The sequence below is a fragment of the Varroa jacobsoni genome, unplaced genomic scaffold (genome assembly GCF_002532875.2).
Source record: "Varroa jacobsoni isolate VJ856 unplaced genomic scaffold, vjacob_1.0 contig02122, whole genome shotgun sequence".
Classification (NCBI taxonomy): Eukaryota; Metazoa; Arthropoda; class Arachnida; order Mesostigmata; family Varroidae; genus Varroa; species Varroa jacobsoni.
This window is the reverse complement of record NW_019214762.1, coordinates 35,463-61,936: the sequence shown is the minus strand read 5'-3', so window position 1 is coordinate 61,936 and position 26,474 is coordinate 35,463. Positions and strand designations below refer to the sequence as shown.

General features: G+C 36.3%; 1 protein-coding gene across 1 annotated transcript; it reads right to left on the bottom strand.

The window, feature by feature from the left end:
• Positions 1-19: 19 nt before the first annotated feature.
• On the bottom strand, positions 20-26,474 carry LOC111272381 (neural cell adhesion molecule 2). The gene is made up of 15 exons (XM_022853814.1): positions 26,357-26,474; positions 23,039-23,421; positions 18,792-18,966; positions 16,502-16,612; positions 12,729-13,009; positions 11,934-12,156; positions 10,323-10,516; positions 9,958-10,048; positions 9,023-9,277; positions 7,046-7,188; positions 3,121-3,325; positions 2,110-2,256; positions 1,917-1,979; positions 1,529-1,770; positions 20-222 (listed from the first exon to the last, which is right to left on the bottom strand). The coding sequence occupies exons 1-15, from the start codon at positions 26,472-26,474 to the stop codon at positions 133-135; spliced, it is 2,721 nt and encodes a 906-aa protein (XP_022709549.1). The 3' UTR covers positions 20-132.

The following is a 26,474-nucleotide window of genomic DNA, read 5'->3' as shown; positions in this document are numbered from 1 at the left end:
TATATATCTATATCGCTGGTTGTTTCCAACTGTCGTAGCCGCCTTGCCAAGTGGTAGGACAGTACCGCTATCGCGATTCTGGGAAGCATTCATGTAATTATAACAATCTTTATATTGAATTGTTAATATACATTATAGACCGGTTGTTTGTATCCAGTTGAGCATCGCAGCATCTTGTTTTGGATAAACAACATGTAGTTGGCCACCACTATCTTGGAATGCCTGCAATATAAAGCAAGTTCAATAGTTTCAAAATTTGCAATGCTATCAGGTTTACGTATGTTACCATACTCGGGTAAATCAGATGTTATTACCATAGATTCGTTCAACGAGGCTCTCTTATGAAGGGTGATTCAGTTATGGTTTTTGTCAGATTTTTCTCAGAAGTTATGTTAGTTAGTTAAGTTAGTTAAAAAAAAAATAGCACTTAAATCTTACTATCGATAAAGACAAATTATAAATGCTATCTATATTTTGTGGAATCAACTTAACTATCATTTTCGTAGTTGCCTGTAGGCGATATGAATCGATTACTAATGTTCAAAAGACGTAGGGTACAGTGGTATTAAACGAACGTCGAAAACAACGATGTTGACGAATCAATATAATAGTACACTGCAACTACTATGTTAATTATGTAGATTTTTAAAAGCTAACTAGCTTTAATTATGTTGCTTCTACTTAGCCTTTGCAAAAATTGTTGACTAATTATGAAATCCATGGACAAAAATAAAAATTATTGTTTCATTTTTTTATTTTACAAATTTAGTTCATATCTATATCAGCCAATATACAAAATTGGTCTAGAATAATTTAAGTAAATAAAATAAAATAGACGGGCGCCACTTACGGATTAATGATTTTTCTTTGCCAAAGAATGTTTAACCATCATTATTTATCATGTACTATGCTCTTTAATAAGCACATTTTGCCAATCTTTCATCATTGGTGATAATTTGTGTTAGTTATATGCGATAAAGTTGTTTAAAAAACAAACAATCGAAAAAGTGTTTCAAGTAGAGTCAAGGAAATTTCGAGAAAAATTATGTAATAGAGTATCCTAATAGTCAGCGCATTTCTTTAATAAAGACAAAATCCAATTTTTGCAATGGTCAAAAACAAAGCCACTTCATACCTTAACATTGAATTAGATGTATCTGATTAAGAGCTAACTCGCTTGTTACTACAGATTTCGCTTATGCATATAGAGTAGAAGGGAGGGATATTGAGCCATTTTCTCTACTTTTCGATTAGTTGTTTTAAAATACGCGTTTGAGTGAGGTAATTCAGCTAACTCTTAATGAAGTATATAAATAATTTATCAGTTGCATTAAATAAATAAAAGCAACTGAAAAATACAGAAAGCTTTTTGTTAAGTCTGACATCGTCAAGCATTGCCACGCCAGAAGAACTGATTGGCCACAGCGAATCCACCATTCTGAGTAAGGGTTTGAGTCTATAACCGCCTTTTCATACTGATTAGATATGAATGCATCATATATAAGACTCGTTGACATGAATAACAAACCTGCATATGATGTTGCGGCGGCATAAGTATAGATCCATTAACAGACCGAGTTGAATGCAGCACTCCCGAGACCGGACCCAGAGTGCTATTAGGAGACAATGGGCTTCCAAGGGGCCCCAATCCGGATGAAGGGCCGAGCGATGAATCGAGAGAGCCCATTTTCGCCATCGGAGACATGGCGCCGCCTCCATTACTTTCGTCCTCTTCGGCAATTTCTGTCAATTCTCGTGATGATACTGCGCCTACATAAGTAAAAGGGAAAATGCAATATTCATTTTTTTTTAGTTATCACACGACATTGAGTCTCGTACCCACGCCGTTCCAATTATAATGAGATATTTAGCAGATGCAGCAACAGGATAGAATATGGACAACAACCGTTGCCTACCTGTTTTAAAATCCTCTAGCCCTAAAGGATCAAAGTCGTTAGAATGCGTCTGGGTTTCAGTTTCTGAAAATTTAAGAAAAGACGTAAATCATTTTGCGTGAATAGATTTCATTCAAATACTCACACATGCTTTTTTATTAATATAAAATTCAACCCTTTGGTTAGCGTAATATTGATACTGCTTTTTACATACTTTTATCGTCGTCCAGGGTAGCAGCAGTATTGTGAAGTCTCAGCACGGTTAGCAAAATAGCTGGAAGAAGAAGACAGAGAAGCATTCCAGCGGCGATAAGAACACTCAACGTCAGCGCGCTTGACGAGAGCGACTCGAACGGGTGACCTGCACGTACAATAGTAACATGGATTGGTGAAACGTATGAAAAGTAAATCAGAAAAGCGCATACACGCACCTTGTGTGTATACAAAGAGTATCCACGTTTAATTTCACTATACTCTAGTGTTCCCATGCGAATGTTCTTTCTGAGGACTGGTGCTTTGTATGGTCAAGAAAGCTTTGCAGCCTGTATATTGAAGTTTTCTCGACAATTATCCCTGATATAAAAATATATATAAGCAAGACATATATTATAAATTTTATGCAAATAGTCTCAAATTCTACAGTGCTTTAACTGATAGTCTCACCGCAGAATATCATTAATGAAGCAGAAAAATAATGTAATCACATTTTTTTAATACCCGAGTGTGCGCACTCAAATATGGGAGTCTATAAGACCTGGAAGTCGGCATCTCGCCAGATTTAAATCTCGCTGCATAACGGTGCCCCAATGCCTATCGTAAAAAGAGCAGAAGAAACTCTTTTAATATGCTTCACTGTTATTGTTTTTTATTTAAATTTTAGCACAAGTATAATTGTCTCTTAGCTTTGGTGTATCGGAGACGTTATTTGAATGAACACAATGACACCACTAAATGCACTCAACGCGATATTACACTAAATACGTCAGCGATGACGGTCATCCTCAGTTTACATTCCTATGAGAATTATGCTGCAGGTACACGAGTATGTGGCAGTTTCCACATACTTCTATATATATATATAAATATAAAAAATAATATATTAAAGGAATAATGAGTTTAAAAGCGTCTCCAACATAAGGGACACTCGTTTAAATAACTTGCTTTATTCACATAGGCTATCTAGTGTGTATGTTTCATTGGTGTGTTTAACAACACTGATTCATACTAGATTCTGTGAGCTTCCCAACATGCGGCATGACGGGTGATAGAAGCGTAGCGACGTTACTTCTGCCGTGGTCATTGGCTGCCCAAACGCGGATTTGATACTCGGTCGATGGAGCCAAACCGTCAAGCCAGAACTCGGGACGAGCATTGGAGAAATTGGCTACGACCGTTGCGGCCGGTACGCTAAGTACTTCCGCAAAAAAACGCTGAAAGGAGTTTTTGAGTGAACAATATATTATTCCAAAGGAAAAAAATCATACGATGATTACTTTATTCAGAATAACATAGAGACGGCAAATGTCACGTAAGCGCCCATTACAGCCACAACCCATACCCGAATCAGTAAGTGCAACGAATATATTTAAATAACATTTACTTATGGCCTAATAGACAGATAACGCCGACAACAAGTGGCAACAATAAAAAGTTAGCACAAAGAATAGCGATAAGCAAGCTGGAAGTTAACAGTGCATGCAATAGATAAAGCAACTATCCGATTTAACTCTATGGTCAACTTTTTACTTTATATCTGGGTCTTATCTATACCTATATACATTAGAACGTCACAATCGTTACCTTTTCATTTGAAAATATTACTTTTTGCTGTAAAAGTCTTACTTAACATGGACTGTACACGTGAGTATCTATTCTAGAACGCGTTTAAGTTTTTTTTTGGTATTTCTAATCATAATTATATATTATACATCGCAATACCGTTTTCTTATCGTCTCAAGGCTATACTTACTCTAATCTATTGCTAAATCAATTTTTATTCTTTTAAAGCGGTGATCACTCTCTCGCAACTTATGTTTAGACGCTAAATACTACTACGTCTATTGACTGATATGCGTACCAGCATTGAAACGTGTCATAAAACATGATTAAAAATTCAGGTTTTTTTTTTTGTATTTTTGAAAATGATTTTTTTCCAAGAATTAGTGTTTCATAATAGAAGTTTTCTTTCGGAACAGCCCTAATGAAAAAAATAACATCGGGCTTAAAAATTTGATATACTCGAAGTGTCAATCGGTACACACATTTAACGCACAATTAAATATATATCCGAATTTCCCTTTTTCTTTTTTTTTGAAAAAGGAAGTAGAGTTTATAGAAAATTGTAAAACTATGCTCTGCAAAAGCATGTAATTTGCAAAATATCCTGCAAGACGCTATGCGTTGATGTTTCCTAAACAAAAAAGAATTGGCAATTTTTGAGCGCCGGCTTGCCGCGATCTTCCTGGTTGAAAACTTTTCTCAGAGCACCTTTCACAGAGCGCAGGTTTAAATATTGTTTTTTTGTTGTGCTTCTTAGCGAGATTAAGACAAAACCATTCCTATAAAACACTAAAGATACTGTATCTATAGTGCATTTAACGTAAACATGTTGAGTTATAGTATGCACGTAAATTGGGCACATTATAGATGGTACACCTTCTTACCCTTCCATTCCACCTGTCACCGAAGTTAGCCAAAAAAGAATAAGTTACCCTGCTTTAATTTCGTTTAAAGTACAATCACAATGTTTAAAAAGTATTTTAATAAAAAAATCACTGTATTACTAAAACGTAGCTTTTGTAGTCTTTAAATTGGCATGAGTTATGCGTTAAACCAGCTTGTTTTTAGAATTTGGTTCTCGTGCTCCCATAAAGTTGCGCCCAATGATGTCACCCAAGCTCCTTAACGGAAACCTGTTTTCTATTTTCCTGAATTTTATTTAACAAATGTATAAGTCACTTTGTCATAATATCGCCTCTAAGGAACTGTTAGTCATTGGAATCACCGATAAATGATACTAAACTGTTTCATTGTTTGGATAAAGGACCGCACTAATGTTTATTTAGGCTCTCCGATTAATTGGCTACATGGTTTTATCGCCATTAACTATTATTATCCTATTTCTATCTTTAATATGTGTAATCGCTTTCCTCATATTATTTTAAATGCTCTGCAGATAAAGGTAGAATTGTAACCGGTTACTGCAATACTTGCAATTGAAAAATAATGTACAAAGTGTTTACGGTCAAAGTTAAAACAACTGAGTCTGATGATATGACAACGGAATAACCGGCATAGGAGACAAATACAATATAGTATCGGCAATCGGCATTCGGTACAAGTTGACGGGCCACGTATAACGGCACAATGGTCTATGATAAAAGCTTAGAATCGGAAAATAAGAGCAATGTCCGCTGGTACATATTTTTCAAATCTGACGAAAAACGAAGTTTTAATATTTACTTGGTTCGTATAGGATTAATAATATTGTAAATATATTATACGTACTTCAGTATCTAAACTCTACCATGCATTCGAAGATATCTATAAATAAATAATATCATTGCATCAGAAAATAATGTATATCTAGAAAACATATGTGCATACGGTGCAATGAGAAATTTTGCAAGAAATGGTTATGATTAGTTCAGCAGGCAAAGCCAAAGGTAAGCAGCTGTCAAAATATTGAATATCTTGAGGGATGCGCATGAGGAGTAAGATTATATTATCATTTCAAAATTTACTTGAGCGCTGCTGCCACTCTAGCGACCTTTAAAGTCGACACAACTTTGACTTTCACTAAAATCAACGTTGTGTATTTTAGGATATGCCTATCATTCTAGGCATACTTTAATAATCACTGTTTTTGCAACCTGCTTACTTTTTAATTCCATGTGTTAGCCTACTTTCCGCCGAATATTTTAATATATAGTGTAATAAAAATTAGCACATTTATATGAATAATACAGAAATAGCGGGGCGAATAACAAACTTTAGTTTTAAAAAATCTTAGTAGATTTGCAAATGATCAAATATATTAAAGACAGTCTAGTGCCAGTAGCAGTGGTAATTACAGTTCCAACAGCTTATATCATAATTATTATTTTATTTTTTTATCATTTACTAGCTCATACTTGGTGCTGTTGGGCCACCGTTGGTTGAGCACAAATATAGATGACTGTTTTTACCGATTTCTCCCAGAATTATGAAATATCGCTTTGGTTAAATCTTAAACTAGTGTGTTATTTGGGATGTATAGAATGATATTCTATGTTGTTGCCCCATTTATTGGTTTTCGAGCTATAAAAGGATTGAACCCAATTTTACAATAATGAAATGTATGTAGATGCAATTTACTAGATAGAACAAAATGTTCAATGATATAGATTAACATTATATAATAAATGGGGTAATATATCAATAGATCTTGTCATCGAATGACTAATGCAGGCATCCAGGTCTGAAGTTCTAGGTTCATTGAAATCGATTACAAATAACTACCAGAGCTTTCTAATATACTGGACTGCACTCACCAACCATCACTAGTGTGCCATCGGCTTAAATTTAGTGTGTCATTTTTAGGTTTTCTAAATTCGAGTAAACAAGCTATAAGCAGTTACGGAATTGATCGAATTTTGACGTTCTATTGAATAAGCGCAATTACTATATGTGGGATTGGGCCTATATGCTATTTCCGATATTCCACCTCAGGTGACAATGTTCCTACATCGTTGTTTCGGTGCTACAAGACGTCGTGGACCATATTTTGTACCTTTACTCTATCCAGAAATAAAATAATTATGGAAATATGAACTGTAATAATCTAGGTATCAACTATTGTTCTTGTATGTCCAACTTTATGCAAAAATGGTCGGATCAGAGTACTGGGTCGAAAAACAATTTCTATACTTAATTTTTATAGGATTTGAATTAAATCGGGAATCAATGTATGTGCACTTCACTACAGTGGTCGAGCAGCTACACTATTACGGTATAAGCTGTCTGGATATGATCTAAATGGGTGACAACACCATATATATATATATACTTGTCTATACAACATTACTGATGAAGAACAGTAGGTTTTGAAGTTTTTAAAATTATTAGCATACTCGTCATAATATTAATCTGAGTATTTCTTATATTTTTACCTGTGGAAGATGACTTTCTGGTCCCGAAATGCAAGTCAGATGCAGAGCGGCTTCTTGTGTCTGATTTGAAATAGAGCAATTCTGGAGGGGTGGAGGTGGACCGGCCGGTACGACGTGAAACACACAGGGCTCTTTCATTTCACCTATAAATGAATTGTAGAATTCGTGGCGTTGTTTTTGCACTTAGTTCAAGACTTAATAGTTTAATCTTTATTATTCTCAATCAAGTTGAAGTTCTTTACACTAGCAATTCAGATGGCGAAAAACTACCAGGTGCAGATTAAGTCATTCCGTGGATGCCTTTTTGTGTATTTATAAAATCTTTCTATGAATTTACATTCCTTTAATAAGGTACATCATAGCTCCCGTATTCCAATGTGTAAGTCAAACTGGGAGTTGTACAATGGCATTTTTGTATGCAGAAGTTCCTCTCTCTAGATTTTTTCAGGTGACAAAGTCTTTGTTGCTGACAGCGAGTGGAGAAGTATATATGAATTCTACAAGGATTCCTCAAATGATCTTAAATACATTAAAAATTTTACCCCTTGTACAGTATCCATAAATAAAAAATTTTAGAAAAAATCATAAATCGTCACCAGTGGTAAGCAGTCGCATTGTATAAGTGCAATATATCATTGTGAAATAAATGTGGGCTATTTAAAAAGGTGCGCGTAATACTGCTACCAGCCCGATAAACCACCTAGGTATTTATAGATTTATAGATACTTGAGAAATACTTTTAAATAGAATTCACGTAATAACTTAATAATTACTGAGTAACTTCAAAGTGTTGCCTTTTTTTAGAATGAATTTTTTTTACTTGATTAAGCTTTTCTTTATCAGTAAATATCATTAGTTATCTTTCTTTAAGCGAGCGAAGTTTTTTTTAGTCGGAAAGTCCATTCTTCTCTGTTATATGCTACTCTTGCAGTATATTACTCGAGTAATTCAGAAAGCTTTCTAATATGATATTTTAAGCTTTTTTTTCCGATATTCAAAACAATATTTGAATTATTTTAGGGAATTAAGAAACTCAACCAGACTATGAAAGACTAGACAAATTATCTTCAATATTAGTCCTCGAATGATATTAAGACACCAAAGACGTTGTGGTATTGACACAACTTTACTTTTACCATTACCGATCTGCGCATGGAAAACTAGATTATAAAAAGGTTAGGAAAGCCGTTTTCTTAGAGGTAAACAGACTAATATCTTCCCTAATTGATATCCAGAGAGACTAACTAATTGAGACGTAGGTTTTGGATAGACTGGGACAAATAGCCCGCACGTTTTCCGCAGTATTATTTTACTCCGATTATATAAACATGGCACAAGCCTAATTTTTGCACGCACACCTCTTCTGAAGGTTGATGTAGCAAATGTTCAAACCAAGTACACGCAATATAGTAACCTGAAAGCATATAGGTATAATTTACCGGTACCAATTATTTAAGGGAAATTACATTTATTAGTTAAATAAAAATCTAGGTACTAAATACGCTTTTAATAGGGTCTAAAGCTCATATACGGGAAACAAGGCAGTATAAAAGATGATGTTAGCAGAACCTGACACGTCTAAAGAAAACGCATCGAAAATTAGTATTAACCAGTTTCGTCTCCTTCAATGCTCCCACTGATCAGGTCTTGCTTTCTCTAAAAGCGGTACTTATGTCTATGCGATCTAATTATTCAAGCACTCAGCAAACGTATTTAAAGTAAATACAGCAAATGCTCGCTTAAAAAGTATAATGAGCCTATATGTTACACGGTATATTACTATATATTAATATGGAAACTCAGTTTAGCATTACGATAAGGAATATATAAACAAATGAGGGGTTATTAATATGTTTAATAAAATGCGTTTCATGTACTAGAGAGCTAATACAGTCAACCTCGTCTACAATATGGATTCATTGTTATTAGATGAGCAATGATAAATTGTATAACTTGCCAGATAAAAACTTCACACACCTATTCGGTTCTTCGCTTGGCAAGTAAGTGTTCCAAAATCTCCATGGCCGTGCGCCGTGTACGTGGCGATCGAAAGGGTACCTTGACTTCGGACTGCTTCAATTTTCTTGCCTTGTTGGGAATTTCCATTGAGATGGAAGAACCACTCGAAAGTGACGTTAGACGGATCTGCCTCGACTTGACAATGCACTTCAATTGCTTGATGTCGTGTAGCTGCATATAGTACATGCTGATCTTCGGAGCATACTGGAGCATCTGCAAGAGTTCCAACAAAGCACCAATTCTACCTGCCCGAGTAAAATAAAATTGGTATCTATTTATGTAACGTACACTCAATGTGATCATTCTTCTTAGGCCTGTTTATAATATAATTGGACGCAAACAGTAAAAAGTAGTACAATTCTTCGCAAGAGTTATTGTCAATCCATTTGTTTCATACATTCAAACATTCTTTGAAACGTCATCTATTCACAAAAGAGCAAGCTTTTTTGGTCTCTATAATATGACAAATCTTGCACTTTTAGATTCGTCAATACATTAATTAATACTTTGCTATTTGTACATACTTACTTCCTCTGGATGATAAAGACAGCCAGAGCTTTGTTTATTCCTACGAAATTATAAAATAGCACATTAACCGTCCGCCGTTTAGCTTTTAAGCTAAGATAGTTTCATGGTTATTAGATAGTTATAGACACGTTTCTTGCGACAAAATGAGTGTTGATCAACGATTGGTTTCGCACACATATGATATAACACGAAGTTATATCATATAAAATTTATCATTTGAATACTTTCTAAAAAGGGCGGTGCTCTGTGTTTAGAACTTGCGTAACAACGGTCAACAAATTATACCTGAAGTGTGCACAAAAAGGACTGAATTTGTATAATTTCCTTATTTATGAAGAATTTAGATGGCTGTCAAATTTACTAACGTAGAACACGAAGAAACAGGGAATCTGCCTGCGAGCGACCCTCTGAATTTTCTGCATGACAGGAATAGAAACCGGAATGCTGTGTTTGAACCTGTAAAACATTCATGAACACGAGTTAGCATTTGACCCTTTTTTTTCTATAGTTTAACTATGCTAGGTTATTTGAGACGTTTTGCATGAACTACTAAACATGTATCGTTTAAGTGAGAATAATATCACGGAAGAGAGACCGCTGTAAACAGGGAAGGAAAACCTTGAAATTTCAAGTTTCAGAGTAGCTTGCCGTATTTGCTTTATATATTGGTATTCATTTTCGTCAGCAACTGTTTGTTAGTGCAGTTTATAAGTACAGAACTTTAACAAACCTGCTGAATGACGAGGAAATGCTTTGATATGATTACATTGTGGCCCGCAATCAAATCTTTTCCTTCAAACGTCCAGTGGACATCATCAGCTGCTGGAAACGCGTCTACTCCACAATCGAGATATACGTCACTATTTTCAACAATATTTTCCGCGTTCAGTTTGCTTCCCAACGCCAAACTAATTCTTGGTGCATCTATTGATTATTGCATAAAACAAAGACAACACAGAGAATTATTATAATCTTCTACCAGCGTAGCGCCAAGATTTTTATTCACTGGAACACTTTGGATACAAAAAAATTGCGGGTGTAAAGCCTTACCTCCCTTCGATATGTATTTTATTGAAATCCATAATGTCTACCCGTTTTTAGAAAAATTTTCAACATTATTTGCTATTTAGCAGGAGCTATCTCTACATAAACGCATGCAGTTTATGTTCTAATAGACACCAGGACTCAGCTTTGAAGGCAATGTTGATCACCGCATGAGAGAAAAGTTCTTTGAAAAGACGAAACCTAAAACTCGAACACCTTTTTTTATTACTACATTTGGCGTTAAACTATATTATCAGATAAAAATATTAATATGACTAATATTATAGTTTGCAGTTACTAGCATGATTCGTAGATTTAAATTCCTTCAATCTTTTTTCTGGTTATTGGTGCTAAGACATGTCTTCCATTGCCTGATAAGCATAGTCTTGCTTTCAGCACACTTTGCAATATCGTCATCACCAATGTAAAGCTGTTATATCTAGGTATATGGCAGCAATAAAAGATATTCAGCGTTTTTAAAAATATACGTATCTATCGATAGTGTTTAATTTGTTCTCAAGGTAGTTACTGAGAAAACTTTTCGTTTGGGTTGGTAACAACAGTAGATGGTGGAATTTTTCTCGTTAGTAAAGGCAAGGTATTCTACATTGATCGACATTATATGTTCTTGGTTATCAAATGTGCCTAAACCTGATTCTCTAGAGTACTGGGACAATAGCAATGTCCGTGTTGGAAAGTGCTGAGGAGCCAATGCGAGCGAATTTTCAAATTACCTTTTCAAATTGAATTAACGAATTTTTAAAGTAGCGTTAGTGTATCCTTCCTATTTCAAAGTAAAATTTATTTGCAATCGGTAGTCATAAAATACTTAAAAATAGATTGTACACTTTTCACCTGCAAAACAATTTGAGAAAATGTTTTACTGCTGTAACAGATAGTGCTTACATCGGCTATGGCAAAAGCACTATTCATTTCCATCTATAAATTCTTATATAAATTCCATATGCAGTCGTTGAGACCACCCATTTTATTTTTTGGAGTCGCAAGGTACCTTAGAACGTATTTATACAAGCCAGTGACTACCTTACCGACACCTGCTTTGTATTTTTATATTTAATTTTCAGAGAGAAAGCCTAATTTCAGAAGGTTTATGTGACACATTTTGACCAAAATTACAATAAATAATGTGCTTTTGCATGCGTTAAAAGTATTAAAAAAGAACTTTGACAAAGACGAGTTAAGTGGGTTTGAATTTGAATGGCAAGTAAATAGAAGTTTAATTTAATTTACAGTAAAATAATAAAACTGATTCTTAATATCAATGCTAACTGCTCACATTGAACGGCGATTTTCCAAGTATCCTCTTCGGCAGATTCTGAATCCATGCTTGGGTTCGTTGCCCTACAAGCTATGTTGGATCCGTGATCGGATGCAGAAGGAGTAAAAGTCACTACAGATGTTGTTACATTACCATCACTTGAAGTATATTCAAATGTCTGGTTCAGTTGCTTAAGGCCCTTCCACCACGAAACCGTCGCTTGAGGTCGAGAACCGAATACCTAGATAGTTATTATGAATCAAATTAAACTTTAGTGTCTTGTCGGAGCATCGAAAAAAGCTCTTCATAACACCCTTGACCCTCAGCATTAAAGCGTAAATGCCATGAATCTAGCAGCTGCATTCTTAGGGTTGTCGAAAATAAGCCTAAGTTACTTCTCGAAAATAAACATGCCTTAGTGAGAATCTTACTAGTTGTGAAGTTAGTATTAACGCTCTTTTTTTTTAACACATTTGAAGGAACTATAGGCGCACACAAAAGATATTAGATCATTGGAAATAATTGCATTGGAAATAATATATCGCATTTCGCAATACCAGATGCAGATCTACTTCAGTCTTCATTGACCTTACGTGACTGCTACTAATTTCTGTTCTAAATACTTATGTCGTAATCTCTACCATATATTTTCTTGCAATGCACTCTTGTGAGTATTACGTGTTTTATATATCATATTGTTCTGTTAACCTATTTTACATAACAGCTAATTACGACAGAATATTCATTTGTTCACTTTTGCGCGTCATTTTTGTAACGTTGCCTATGACATATTTATGTGCCAGAATATCGTACCTCACAGACGACTTCGACTCGAAGGCCAGCAGAGATTGGTGCTTGTAAACGACGGATCTTAACTCCTACTGGTTTGAGGTTAAGATCAAGGGTAACCGATGTATGCTGAGCCGATGAAATGTTATTAAATGCTGAACATGTCAGTGTTGAGCCCAGATCTTCTCTCTCCAGTCGGTGGATCACCAATGTCGCTGTGGTCAGCTGTGCTTCCTGCGAATGGCGAATCTCAAATAGAGCTGATGGGCGCATCCCACTCCATTCGAGGGTAGGCTTTGGTCGGCCTGTGGAGTTCAATGTAAATAAACAGACAAGGCACAACACACAGATACACACGGAAACGGACCAAACAGCCCCACATAAACAGAAACAACTATATTAATTTAGTTGGAGAACTTTGCTGATGAGCACAAAAATGTGGCAGCTCTGCCATCGACTAACTCGACCTAATAGAGATGTTTGTTGCCCTCCAGATTTCATAAATCTGTGCGTTTCGAGTTTTAGGTTTGGTATCGCCGTCAAGCACTTCACCAGAGGGGTTCCATGAACTTAGAAGACATAAATTTTTTTGCTGAGAACAGCGTAAAAAGTTAGCGTGGATGCCTGCAATTTAGTCATACCGGTTTGAAAGAACTTTAGGAACGAACTGGATTCCCCTAAAAAGATGAAGCCGTTATTCCAGTACAAAAGCGCAGCCACAGAGATTAGGATGCTAAAAATCGCTAGCTTGCAACAGGGGCAAGGGTGTCATAATAAGTTATTTCACCCAGATAAGCGCAGGCCGTAAAGCCTAACTAAATAGATATGGACCAAGCAATAGAACGTGAAACTTGTTGTGTGACCGCTTATTTTTAAAACACCAAATGGACCGTATATCTTAAATAGATAAAAAGGACAGCAGTTATACAACGATCTTAAGTACATTTGACCCAGTTTTTCATCTGCGGTTTGAAGGCCGAATTGTATACACCCATCCCGCTTTTTCCATGCGGCTCAATAGAGCTTACGGCGTTGCATTTATAATCGCCGACGCATCATTATCTTATAGATTATCATTGTATTTTATAAAACTTTTTATTCACCCGAACATATACATAATATATAATTTTTAAAATAGACGTTTTAACAATGGGGTACATGTCATAACTGAATGGTACGTTCGACGTCATTTATACAGGAAAATAAATACGGAAGTACATTGGTACTAGGAGGACGCGATATTCGTACGCCCTTTCTACCGCTTAACCTGGAGATTGTCACTAATATAAGTTAATATACGCGTGTGAAAGCTTTTTATCCTTTAACGTATCGCAAGTACCTTCAAACATCAATTAAACCAACCATCAAGGGTATAATAAATGGTTACGATATTTCGCCACGCCTATACTTCATTTATGGATACTTAATTGGTTATTTTTTTGCCAGTTACTAATTATTCCGCTCTGATACTCAGCTAGCTGGGTATGAGAAGTCCACTGTCAAAAGCGTTTGGTTACCTGCGTAGAGCTTGAGTTGGCTATTGGCAAGCAACAATGTAACAGTGCATGTACAAATAACTATACATGCATTTAGATACCTCAGGTAGAAGATACTTGATCTACGGATTCGTCTGCCTAATTTAGTTATACTATATCGATGTCGCGATTTGATTCAAATCGCACGTAGTCGTAGAAGATCCGCAGAAAAATAACTGTAGTCAATCCTTTTATTTCTGAATTTGAATCGAAGTCACAAATCACGGTATGTTCACAATTACAAGTAATACAACCTGGACTCATTCACTTGTGCTAGAATTGGCACTACTAAAGCGTGTAGCTAGGATCTGCTCGGTCCAAGTGTTCAGTGGTACTGAGTAACTAACGAAAACTAACAGACGTAATCAAGTGCTGAATCGGGTTCAAGACATTTCTCGAGCAATTTGCTTACTGAATGGGCTGTCTCTGCTGTTTGATCGGATGTCCAGTGCGGCAGATTGGAAGGCAACTTAATTTTGGAAAAATTTGTAACCCGCTCACATCCCACGTACAAGTACATTACTGTTATCTTTCCAGGAGCTAGCATGTTTTAGGTTCTTAGCCAAAAAAAAAAGCAGCGGCTGCAGGCAGGATACGACTACATACTGCCAACATAAGTCCGTCTTTTACTGTGGTACCACATAGGGCCAAAAAGGTCAATGTGTCGAGCAATAAGGTGATTTCCGAATTATGGCCTATGAAATAGAGCAGTTTCACGAAGTCATCCACCTGTAGCTTACCGTCAGATCTCCTCTTTATGGTTCTCCGCTTTACACTGAGGCACACTCCTCTGCCTAGGCTCCCATAGACGTTCGTGGTATTCTACGTAAGTGCGCATGTCCATGTGGATATTACACAGTTTGATCCTAATTGTTGCTAATTGAATCGCATTACCATTCTAAAGTACAGACTGGATTAGTTAATATTAAATAAAGTAAACTTAGCAGGTTTGCAAATTCGTAATTTGGTTCAATGCATTTACGGAGGATTAATACATTTGCTGTTACTGTACTAATTTGTATGGCAAGAGTCACGGATTCTACAGAAATAGAGAAAGATATTAGGTCCTTCCAACAAATACCGTATAAATTGTAATAAATAAACAAATTTACCATAAAATTGGTGGCTCAGTAGGCTTGAAGACAATGTTCGATCGCCAAACCTAAGTCGATGCCCGTACAATCCATACTTGTATTTATGTTACATATAATAAACGTCAATAAAACAAGCGTTGTGAGCTAATCCCAGCATGACAGAATCATTCTATTTGACCTGGAAACTTGAAACGCGAGTATTTTTCTATGCGTAACAAAACTCCCAACAACCATGTTCTTCTAGAAATACAAACGCGGCATTTAATCAAGGTCGTATTATTTATTGTTAATGATCATCGACAATAACTACGAATACTAATGATCCCGAAAAACCAAAACATTTATGCCGTACGGCAAAGGGAGGCTGCATTTTGGTTTGCACAGTTGCTTTTATGTGTACTCGACTTAAATAACGCGACAATATCTATGCATAACCCAACAAATTAACAGGGCTTCTTTTCTTTCTTTGGGCGTATATTTTATTCTACTAGCTACTGTGTGATGTATAGATTTATAAATGAAAGAAGCTGACTACTTACAGCTTCTCTAAAACTACTAAACCCTTCCTGCGGTTTAGAAGGACTATACACAAACAATTAATGCTTTCCTAATGTTATCTTTTGTATTCGTTACAAATTTTTCAACTTAATTATTTCAATTAATTAGTAGTACACGAAATATTTTTTATAATAAAGTTTTAAGTGATTTCGTGACTTAAAAGAGGAAAATTTTACTATTTACACTGGTTGAACGTAACGACACTGTGGGCTCAAACGTCTGAAAAAATTGCTAACGATTAGTTTTAAGTCAGGATTGAGCCTTATGATTTCATGGGTGTAGGTTCAATGAATGCACGATTAAAGTAATCTAGGCTAAAAATCTACTTTGTTCGGTAATTAATTAGCATTATCTGCTGACTTTTAAAAACTAAATTATCGGTCTGATTATTTTATTACAGTATTTTTAAAACACGAGTATAATCAGACGGTTTGATGTAGTTAAAGCAAATGAACAAAAGAAGTGAACAAATTATAACTGGATAGCGCACCGGGTTCGCGATTGTTAGCCTCTCGAACTCGCAATTGTTGTGACCATATTCATGCTGTGAAACTCCTCTTTTTATTAGTGTAATATTGCTTCCAATAGTGTTAAATTAAAGATCTCTTACCTCCGTAGACGAGACACACAAGCGACAGTGGAGAGCCTTCATTGAAGGGACCTACTGTTCCTATGAGAATGGTGTCATAACCATCACGAATCTGTGGCGGTTCTGGAGGAGCTGCAAATATACAATACAATGTTATCTTGTAAGCACAGGAAAGGTTATCTATAGAATACAGTAACGTGAAAAGAGGCCCTCACTGCAATTATATTAACACAAAAAGTAAATTATTTTTTTTTAATTAACCTATAAGTTTTGCGTCCAAAATAATCGTTGACCAACGTCATGTCAAACTGTCAGTTGTACTGCGTAAATCTTGCAATAATTTTGCAATTTGTCTGCAAGATTTCACTGACTAAGCAGAGTACCATGCATAGGAAAAGCAGTTTATGGCCTTCAGAAGTGCTCGCACTCTACATAGAGGGCTTCGTGTTAGGAAGTAACGGTATAAAAGACATGCACGAGCGTAAAAGTCATTTCTGGCTACTTGCAACATACGGCCAAAGATTAATTGAGTGTTTGCCCTTCATGTAAGAAATGCCCCCCGCCATACGCGACATCATATTCATAGCAGGGTTTCTATGAAATGCTATGTCGAGCAAGTATCCTTAAGTAAGCAGAAAAATTAGTATTGGTCAAATGTAAATGCGTAGCAGGCTAAAATTAACAAACTAAATCAGTTTGGAAATACATGAGGCCTCAGCGACGGATCGCGTTTGGAGATCGTGGCTAAATTTTTTGAGATATAGATATTGGCTTGGCTTTATATACTTTCCTTTCTATTTTCATCGTTCATTACAGACTAGCTGTAAGGCTATGTTTAGCGGGGCCCGAAACAGAATTGGAAACATTCAGTTTAATTAGGCCTGTGTCTCTCCATGCTGTACGGATTGCTGGCGTCTAACCTGCGAGTAGATTTTCTTTTTCGAGATTCCAGTGCATGCTTTACTTGTAAGTATGATAGTTATTGCTCGGTCAACAAGCCCATGTCAAAAACTTGGCCACAATTCATGCTCTCTCAGAATCTGGTCACAAAGTCTGGCAGTCGTCATCCAGTTCCTCCAACGGACCCACCCCTCAATCTAACCGAAGTATAGCAACAATCCAGGAAAACGATTACCGCAGTCAAGCCGTAGAACGTCGCTGCGAAAAAGTCTGGGGAAATGATATCTGTGGAAAGTAGGAGCCTTCCGACAATCTAAGGATAAACCAGGCTAGTGCCACTGGTGCATCAACAATGACAAAGCAATATAAGTGCATTTTCGTAGATGGAAATGTACAAAAAAAATGACGCTAAAACAAGCCGACCGAAAATGAACAGGAGATACTTGCTCATACAGAGAGAGCCTATCGTCAGCTGAAGGGAAAGAGAAGGCAACAAATAGAGAAAGACGAGTAGCAGTCTTGACTAGTCATTTCTGCTAGCTTAATATTATGCATAAGTTCCGTATCTAGGCTTAAACACTTCATATTTAAATAACATTTTCATTTCGCCCCACATAATCAATACCTATTTTGACCAATTAAGGATAAAATATGTTCATGACCAGTACCTTTTCCAAATAAAATTAAGGTAATTTTAAGTTATATATATATATATAATTCCGAATATATTCTGTATATTTACTAACACGCCCTGACTAGTTTTTTTTTGATCAGTCAGTATGCTCACTGACTAAACGCGAGCCTTTGTTCTCAAAATTTCTCAGATAGTATCAATGTAATACATTTTTTTGCATGTATCACTCGTTCAAGCGCATTTAGTGTTCGGAAAGCGGTTACGCTAATGTGCATTATGAAATGATCCAATGCTTATAGTTTCTACTTTGTAGTAACGCCAATTAGTATTGGAATGTAAACTTTTCTTGTTAAAAAATCCAATTTCTACTAAAAGTAGGCTACCGCTAAAGTCAAGACCTTCGTATTTATTACTACGGGCCAGAACGATTTGGCAACAGGCAAAGCCATCATTCCTATCCTGTAATATAATCATTACCAGAACGCTTGTAGAATCCTCCTGATCGAATATTTTATAGCTTTGGTAAATTTTTTCTAGTAAATTAGCTTCAGCATTTTCTCCTGATTGATAAGAAAATATTCCGCATAATTGGATCAAACTGGAATCCCAAATAATGTTCATCTACAAATGCGTAGTAACGAGGTTACTATGTAAAAGATTATGATTGCGAACTACACTGCTGGTGAAATTTTCATTCGCTTTTTGGGAATAAAGGACAGGAAATTTAGAGGCGCAGAAGAGGAAAATAACTAACAATAGAAACAGAAGGTAATTTACCGACAACGTGTAGGCGCACAGTTGAATTGATGATTGACCCATCTCTGAAGACAGCAGAGCAGGTGTACAAGCCAGAGTCTTCGAAACGAACCTCATTTACCTTGAGCAACGCGGGATGACCTAAAAGGGAGAAGTAGGCCCGACCGCTCCATGTCTTTGATGCGGACCGACTCACCTTAAATGAAAGCAATTTTTTTTATCATCTCTACGTAAACCCTGCGGCAAGACCACTGAACATGAAATTCTACATTATTCAAGCCTATTGGATATTTTTCAATTGGGATCATGGTTTAATGGTATCATTTGCACATATTGAGCATTGCCCTATCTTATAGGTTCTGAAATGAACAGGATAAGATGAACGAACTCGATTTGTGGCCCATATTTCAAACTGAAAATTCACTAATGTAGGTTTTTAAACAGCGTGAACAATATCGAACGAGCTTTTGAGTGTATGAACAGCTTTTCAAGTTGCTTCCAGGAGTATTTATATTTTAGGTTTATTATATTTAAGGTTTAGTGTGAGCTCTGGGCAACTTTTTCGATTTTTGATACTTATCCAAAATTCAGTAACAGCTAACTAATCATAATAGCTTGTTATATTATGTACTGCGCTGTCTTCTTTTCTGACTGATAATTTAGCAGTTTACAAAGTATTTATCATTTGGTAACTAATGATTCACATAACGACAAACCCTTCGCTTCGCACTGGCGAAATTTGAAAGCCGCCCATTTATTCCGAGGCTGTGATTACTTAGTATAGCTAAATAACCAACCATATTATCGGAAACACCTAGTGCAATGATTCACCATTATCATGGAACACCAATATTAATTTTGTATTCGCTTTTTTCCATATGAAATGAGCACTCAGCAACAACATGAAACGCTAGGTGGTCCAGATGTGCTCGCGCCATCTGTGCTGTAAACACCCTAAGCGTAATGTCCACATCTCTATCGGTGAGCAACTATTTTTATCATTATTTGATCATTTTATTTAGCTTTATTTGGTCATTAGTCAGCCCAATTGTTCGTTGTTAGCAACCCAAAAGGGCATAATACCACTCCAAACGTTAGGATATACCTTTTCGCCGGGCTAGCAAATGGTCGTGCGACAAGATTGAAAATAAGCCGGTATGGGCAAGAGGCCATTAGCAGTAGACTTTGATTGGATTTAGAGGAGCAAACTAGCAAAGTAACCACTATTTCTTTGCTCACACGGTCGCATAAGGTCTCTATTTACTGGTTACTGCGGAACATGAAGAACAACCGAGTGACAAAGATATCTAGCTAGACATCTGCCTCATTAATCGTTAATTGAAGTATACAACGAAGAAGTTGGATGTATGCGCATGGTTCGTACACATAGCTTGATCAGCAAGACTCAAGAAGGCGGACGCAAATCAAGGTTAAAGAGGCAAAAGTTTTTTTTGATTAGATTATTATTACTATTCTTACTTTTAACACTAGCATACTGTTGCGGATGGAAAAACATGAGTAATATATAAGGTGTACACCACTAGCAGACAAAACTGAAATTTTGCTCTAAGGAATTGGCTCTGCCTTCGAGCTCGTCTATTTCGACGTAATATCTATGAGATCGTAATTGCATCTTCAAATATTCCCAAGGCACGCTGAAGAAAATGCCAAAGTAAATTTAGACGAGCTGAAATTTTATCTTCAAATGTCTAAAGCTGCTTACTTGCGTATGACGATCAAACAAGCGCACATCTTAAGGAAACATCTTTAGAGTATGCCAGATTCTTTGAGTCAGTCCGTCTGACATCCGCAGATAGCCCAGCTGTAGTTCCTTTTATCCAATTATTCTGTGGTCTCCCCCCTACAAACTCCGACCAGCTTTACTTAAATGGGTTTCAAACATCGATCAATCGTACCTTCAAACTGTATCATATTTAATATACTGGCAGCAGCCACATTGTGCTGTTACAGCGCGTGTGCACGTTTGAATATGCCACAAATTAATTACCAGCATTACAATAATTCATGTATGGCCAGTTACCTCTGTTGAAGTAACAGATGCTTCACTGCACAATTTAGCTTGCCCTCACATTTGAACTTCAAATACTATGGTAGAAAATTGACATGTTAAAAATTTGTGGGCGACATTTAAACGTGGAAGATAGCGGAACAGACATTGCAGGTGCACAGGAGAGTACACGCTGATTATATTACGCAATTTTAGATTTTTGTTAACACGATTAGACATAGTTTAGTTAACACTTTTAGAGTTCTGTATTTCTGTTCTTTTTTGTAGTTTCGCGGCAGTCCCATCGTGCTTTTAATGTAAGGACTGTTTCAAGGTTTTAGTCTTGAAACGACTAGCTCAACAATCGTAATAAAGTTCTAAGATATTTTAAGGTAAAAGTTCAAATAATCTTGATTTGCAACAGTAGAACTTAACGAATACAACTTCTATGATCGAAAATGTGTTTTGTTTATTACTATTAAGCCTATAAATTTGAAGCTCGGTGAGGAATATGTCCCACTCGAATCTCGAATCAGTGTCGGAACTAGAAACTTAATTTTTTTACAGGCACAAAACTGATTTTTCGAAAAAATTATTTGGGATATACATAGAAACTGAGTTCTGTGCTATGTAAATACACAGATTTACAAATCGCCTGTCAATTAATTTTTGGTCCTTTTTTTTAACAAAGAACAGGAAGCGTTTACATTTTTGTTAGATTGGGTGTTAGGCTTGGTTAATAGATCTTATAATTTTACGGGAAGATATAGTATTCCAAATAAAGTAATCAATTCAGCTGACCTAACGTGTTCCAAATTTATTAGTTGCGGAGAGCTTAACGTAATGCTATCTTGGCCACAGATGGGCAACTTCCTACCAAGTCAACTTTCAGGGAAGCGTCAGAAGCCCTTGGTTATGCTGGTCAGCATACTGCATATGGGTAGAAATAGCCTAAAACGGCCCAACTTAGGCCAAATACTTGCCAACGCCAGACCGTGAAATAATATAAAAACTCAGTAGCCGTTCTTTTTCTATGAACGGGCGTCCTGGGCTTTGAGCACAACATTTAAGGGCTATTCATCTATCTATAAAATATGCAACTTATATATAATTACAGAGTAAAATACTGTTGTTGTCGTAAAAAGCCTTTAGTCGCAGATGATAAGGTAAACAACGTATACAATGCGATTTCAGTTTTATAGTAATCGAAAAGCGTCATTAGCATATTTGTTGAGATGTTGCAGCTGTGCCTATAACGATCTGTTAGATCGCAAGTTATTTTTGCACAGAAATAAAGATCTATGTAAAACTATGTAAAGGAATTTTTCATAAAATAATGCATAAATCAGCAACGCTAAAATCAAACCACTGCATTTTCATTGGACAAAGCTGATATTAGAAGAAGTGACTCCACCGGGAAAGCCGAGTCCAAAGTACGAGCGACAAATGGTAATTTTTATATAGATACAATACAATTCCGCAATAGATGTATATTACAGTATTAAATTTGTTAGTTTCGATTTAGGATGTTGCCCGTAGTTCCACGGCTTTTGGGAAACGAGAGGAAGGATCTCATGGGCTACCTGAAAAAACCTAGTTGAACTGAAAATACGCCAACGGACATTTTTGAGTACTCCGGAATCTCTAGTTAAAAAAAAGAAGCTGATTCGGAAACTAACACATTTATTGCACATATAATCGTTAAAAGTGGTTTTGGGCACAGCCTCTGTGCATCGCAACCGGCTGAAATCTAAACATCTTAGACGATATAGTTTTTGAATATATTATTGTAACAACTAAAATAATGAAACTTGTCATATTAGTTGCCACGTTCTGTAAATCTACCCAGATGACTAGGTAATAATTGTTTACGTGGTGGCCTAATTCTAATTTTAAAAATGTATAGCAAGTTTGTAAAAAGCATTCTCCCTATTATGTTACAAACTGTTTTCTAATTGATATAGACGTGGGTAAATTGCCTATTCTTCTCCTGAGGGAAGTATCGGAGTGTTTTTGAGAGATTTAGTATCTTACTGCGCTTTCAAAAACACCTTACAAAAAAAAAGAAGAATTCCCGTAGTTGTAGTATTTCATAACAGACTGTAGGATTTCCGGCGACACATATTTGCGCTGAATAAACTGCAAGCATTATCATTGGACAAATTTCGCTGAATTAGTTATGTACCAACCTCCGTTTGTCTTTCTAAATTAGAATGACCCTTTATGGGCTTTAAGTTAAAAAAAAAACATTTATTATCACCTGTAAAATGTTGTTTGAGCGCTGTGCATCTGCGGCAGAGCCTTCCGTACCGAAATCGACAGTGTACACTGGCTGGTGGTGTATTCTCACGTGATGATGATGATGTGTCTTTTTGTCGGGCGTATGGAACCACCGAACGAGAGCCAAGGAAGACTGGTTGGCACCACCGACTGGCCCCGATAACCCTAACAGAGCTCCTGGGTATCCCTGAGGCAACGTCTGTATGCTTGTACTTGCCCTTGCAGCAGCAATAGCAGCTGACGCGAGGCCATCAGGGCTGCCACTACTGTTTCCACTACCAGCCTCGTTTGGTATATGAGGCCGAATATCGCATGGCAGCTCCGTCTGTTGCCCCTCACGCACCACTAACCGAGTGGATATACCTGAAACCGAATGAATTTATGTTTACATGTACGTTATAGTTTTATTTCATTCTAACTAAAACGGCATCTTTTTTGAAGATGGAAAGCAAGCACATAATTTTATTTGAGTTCCTTAGTGTATAATTGTTGACTAACTTAAAGTTAGTTATTTACTTTTTAAGAAAACAAGTAATTTCTTTTGCAAAAGTAAGCAGGGTTTAACATCGAGCGTAACCTGATAAAATAATACGGCAAAAGTCATAATTTATGCCGTATTACAACTTGAAAAGAGTGACCGACCGCTCACTGATCTCTTTGAATATTACTTATACGTGTCCAGAGTTTACAATAGTTTTTATGACATTTAAACTATAATAACGATATTCCGGCAAATGTCAGATACACTTCGTCATCATTTATTCATTAAAGCCAGGATTCTAGAATCTTTCAACAGATGCTAGGTTATGATTTATATCATCAGTGGTTCGTTTGTGAGAATCTACGCTAGAATACGTTACGCCACCATTCGTCCTCTTTAATGCACGAGAGTGATCAAGATCACATGGAATTGCATTTGAAAAATATGGCAGCTAACGCTATTGCTTAATTCTGCTTTTCTTAATCTAGTTCATCATTAAAGCGTAGCAAAAGGCTCGTTCTTTGTCATGGAGTAACCGTGTATTGTGCTGTCGTATCCATAAGGTTCCTCAGAAATTAAAGACGTCTGGCAGCATTTGCCTTTTTTTCAGAAAAAAATCCCATAAAATCAAAAATGCCCTTGATATCCATTTCCAGTATAAGCATTAGCTTACACTCAACTCTGCATAGTTACGAAATTTCTCTTTCTGTTTCTGTTTCTCGTTCGATACCTTTTTCTTTTGTTTTATGTTTCTTCCACGAACAGGACAGATTGATCCATGTCTCGCCTATGGTAGTTCCTGGCGGATTTTCTGCTACTAATAGTTACGCAAATTGTCTCTAAAGTATACACACGTCATTTGTCCTGTGTGTGTGTGTGTGTGTCCTGTGTCCTTGTGAGAGCCCCACTCCTTTATTATCTCTACTGTTTTTTTTTAGTATTCCGTAACGCTTATTGTAGCGAATTCCATATTAAACTGACACGCAACGCATTGTCTTCGCGTTATTTTGCTAAAAAGCTTTTGTGATCACAGTAACCCTAAACTGTTGTTTCTCTGAAGCTTCCTTGCCTTATCCTTTCAATAGTGTTCGATAGATTCCACCAACCTTCGAGAAACAGACTTAATGTCCAGGCGTTAATTTTTAGTTCTAAACGATCTCTCTAGCTATAAACGAATTATTTTCTTAAAACACTTAACCAGCTCGTAGCAGTAAATCGCTACAGACCTGATGCAAATATTCGAAAAACATCGTCTGCCCATGATGCGTAATTTAAATTGTATTCGAATAAATTTCACTTCTGATTTTTTGCAGTTGACTAAATCTATAAAATTTTTGCTTTTTTTTTTAATTAAGGTGTTCTTTTACAGACATAGTCGTGCGTTCAACCTCATTATTCGAGAAACAGTGTTTCAGTTCCGATATTTTATTAAACAAATTGAACTTTAAGTTGGTAAATTAGGTTCCATTGCTAGAGACAAAACTACATCAAATCCTGAATGTGCTAGGATACAACGGAGCATACGTATAGACTAAACTGCAATTCTTGATTATGTTTTAGCTGATATCCAACTATCATGCATTTTTTTTAGTCGTTACTTATATTTTAACGGTCTCAAAATGACCAATGAAATTCTTCTTTTTTCATTGGTTTTCCTCAGAATTACGATGCACCAGCCTTATCTTATAATACCTTCGTCTACAGAGGTTTCTTAGAGGCTAATCTTGATCTTAGGATAACCTTGATTGTTAGGATATAACTAGGAAGGCTGAAAAAATTTTACAGTAAAATAAGTTTTAGCGAATCTAATAGAGAGTGTCACACAGGTTGCTTTAATTTTAGCCAGAACTGTAGACGGAATCTGTTGACAAATGTGGCAAGCACCTTCAGGGACACTTTACAGCGGCTACAGGCGGTAAAGACTCTAGAGGAAATGATCGCGCCAATACGCAAGACTTTTGCTGGGGCAAGATAAATTTCAACCTTCGGCTCTTGATGGTTTCGTTCGAATCCATACAAAGTTCGCAATACGCAAAATGTTTTCTAGGATTTATCAAATCATACGTTCTATTAACTTTTTTTTCATGTCACTATTCTATAGTTGAGGTCACTTTGTCTGTACCTATATTTTTGGTGAAGTTGAAAAGGAGAAGATACTATCTTATTTTACCTATCCTCAATGAGACTCTTAACATGCTAAAGTTCAGCTTTGTTGATCGTGTGAATATGCAAGTGGACAATAATATCTCCTAACGTTTAATAACAGTTTTTGTGCTACCAAGAGAGGAATAACACGCATGTTACGTAACAACATATTTATGCAAATATTTTTTACGTTTACTAATACGGCGACGTACTGAGTTTAAAGTTCTAAGACGGGTATTTCAATTTAAGACGACATTTTGCTATATCAAAGAACGATCTCTCTCCGTGTCCGTTATGTTAGATTGCTGACGCTTGATATGAATATATCAATCACCCTTCTGTAGCCAGCCAGCTTTTCATGTTGGTTCATATTTAAAGAGCTATCCTTAAAATATGTATGCTGAATACAGCAGATTATAATACAACGCGGTGAATTATAGTATATGACGCATTTGTAGCATTCACTTCTATTGCGCACATATACCTTTTGAAATAATTCCTACGTTCGAGATACGCAATCTCGATACTAGGTGCCCGTTTTGAGACGCGACCACCAGATTTTTACTAATATTATTTCCTCAACTCGTATCAATGTAAAAAGAAGAAGCCGAAGTTTTGGTTCGCCCTGCACTGCTCGAATTGGCTTCATATGATTCGATGTTTTATATTCACTTGGCCGTAGACGTATTATAGCTGATCTGCGCAGACGTCTCAGGTGCACCTGCCTTAACTTGAGGTCTCCGATAAGGCAATCAGTCTCGCTCCTGATGAAATCATTCTTGCTAAGCAT

Excerpts from the sequence above, each read along its gene's own strand:
- LOC111272381 (XM_022853814.1), bottom strand. The coding sequence starts at position 26,474 with ATGCTTAGCAAGAATGATTTCATCAGGAGCGAGACTGATTGCCTTATC. Across the intron at positions 18,967-23,038 it reads GCTCAAACAACATTTTACAG|GTGAGTCGGTCCGCATCAAA; the intron begins GTGATAATAAAT and ends CTTTCATTTAAG. Across the intron at positions 13,010-16,501 it reads TGTGTGTCTCGTCTACGGAG|GCCGACCAAAGCCTACCCTC; the intron begins GTAAGAGATCTT and ends TGAACTCCACAG.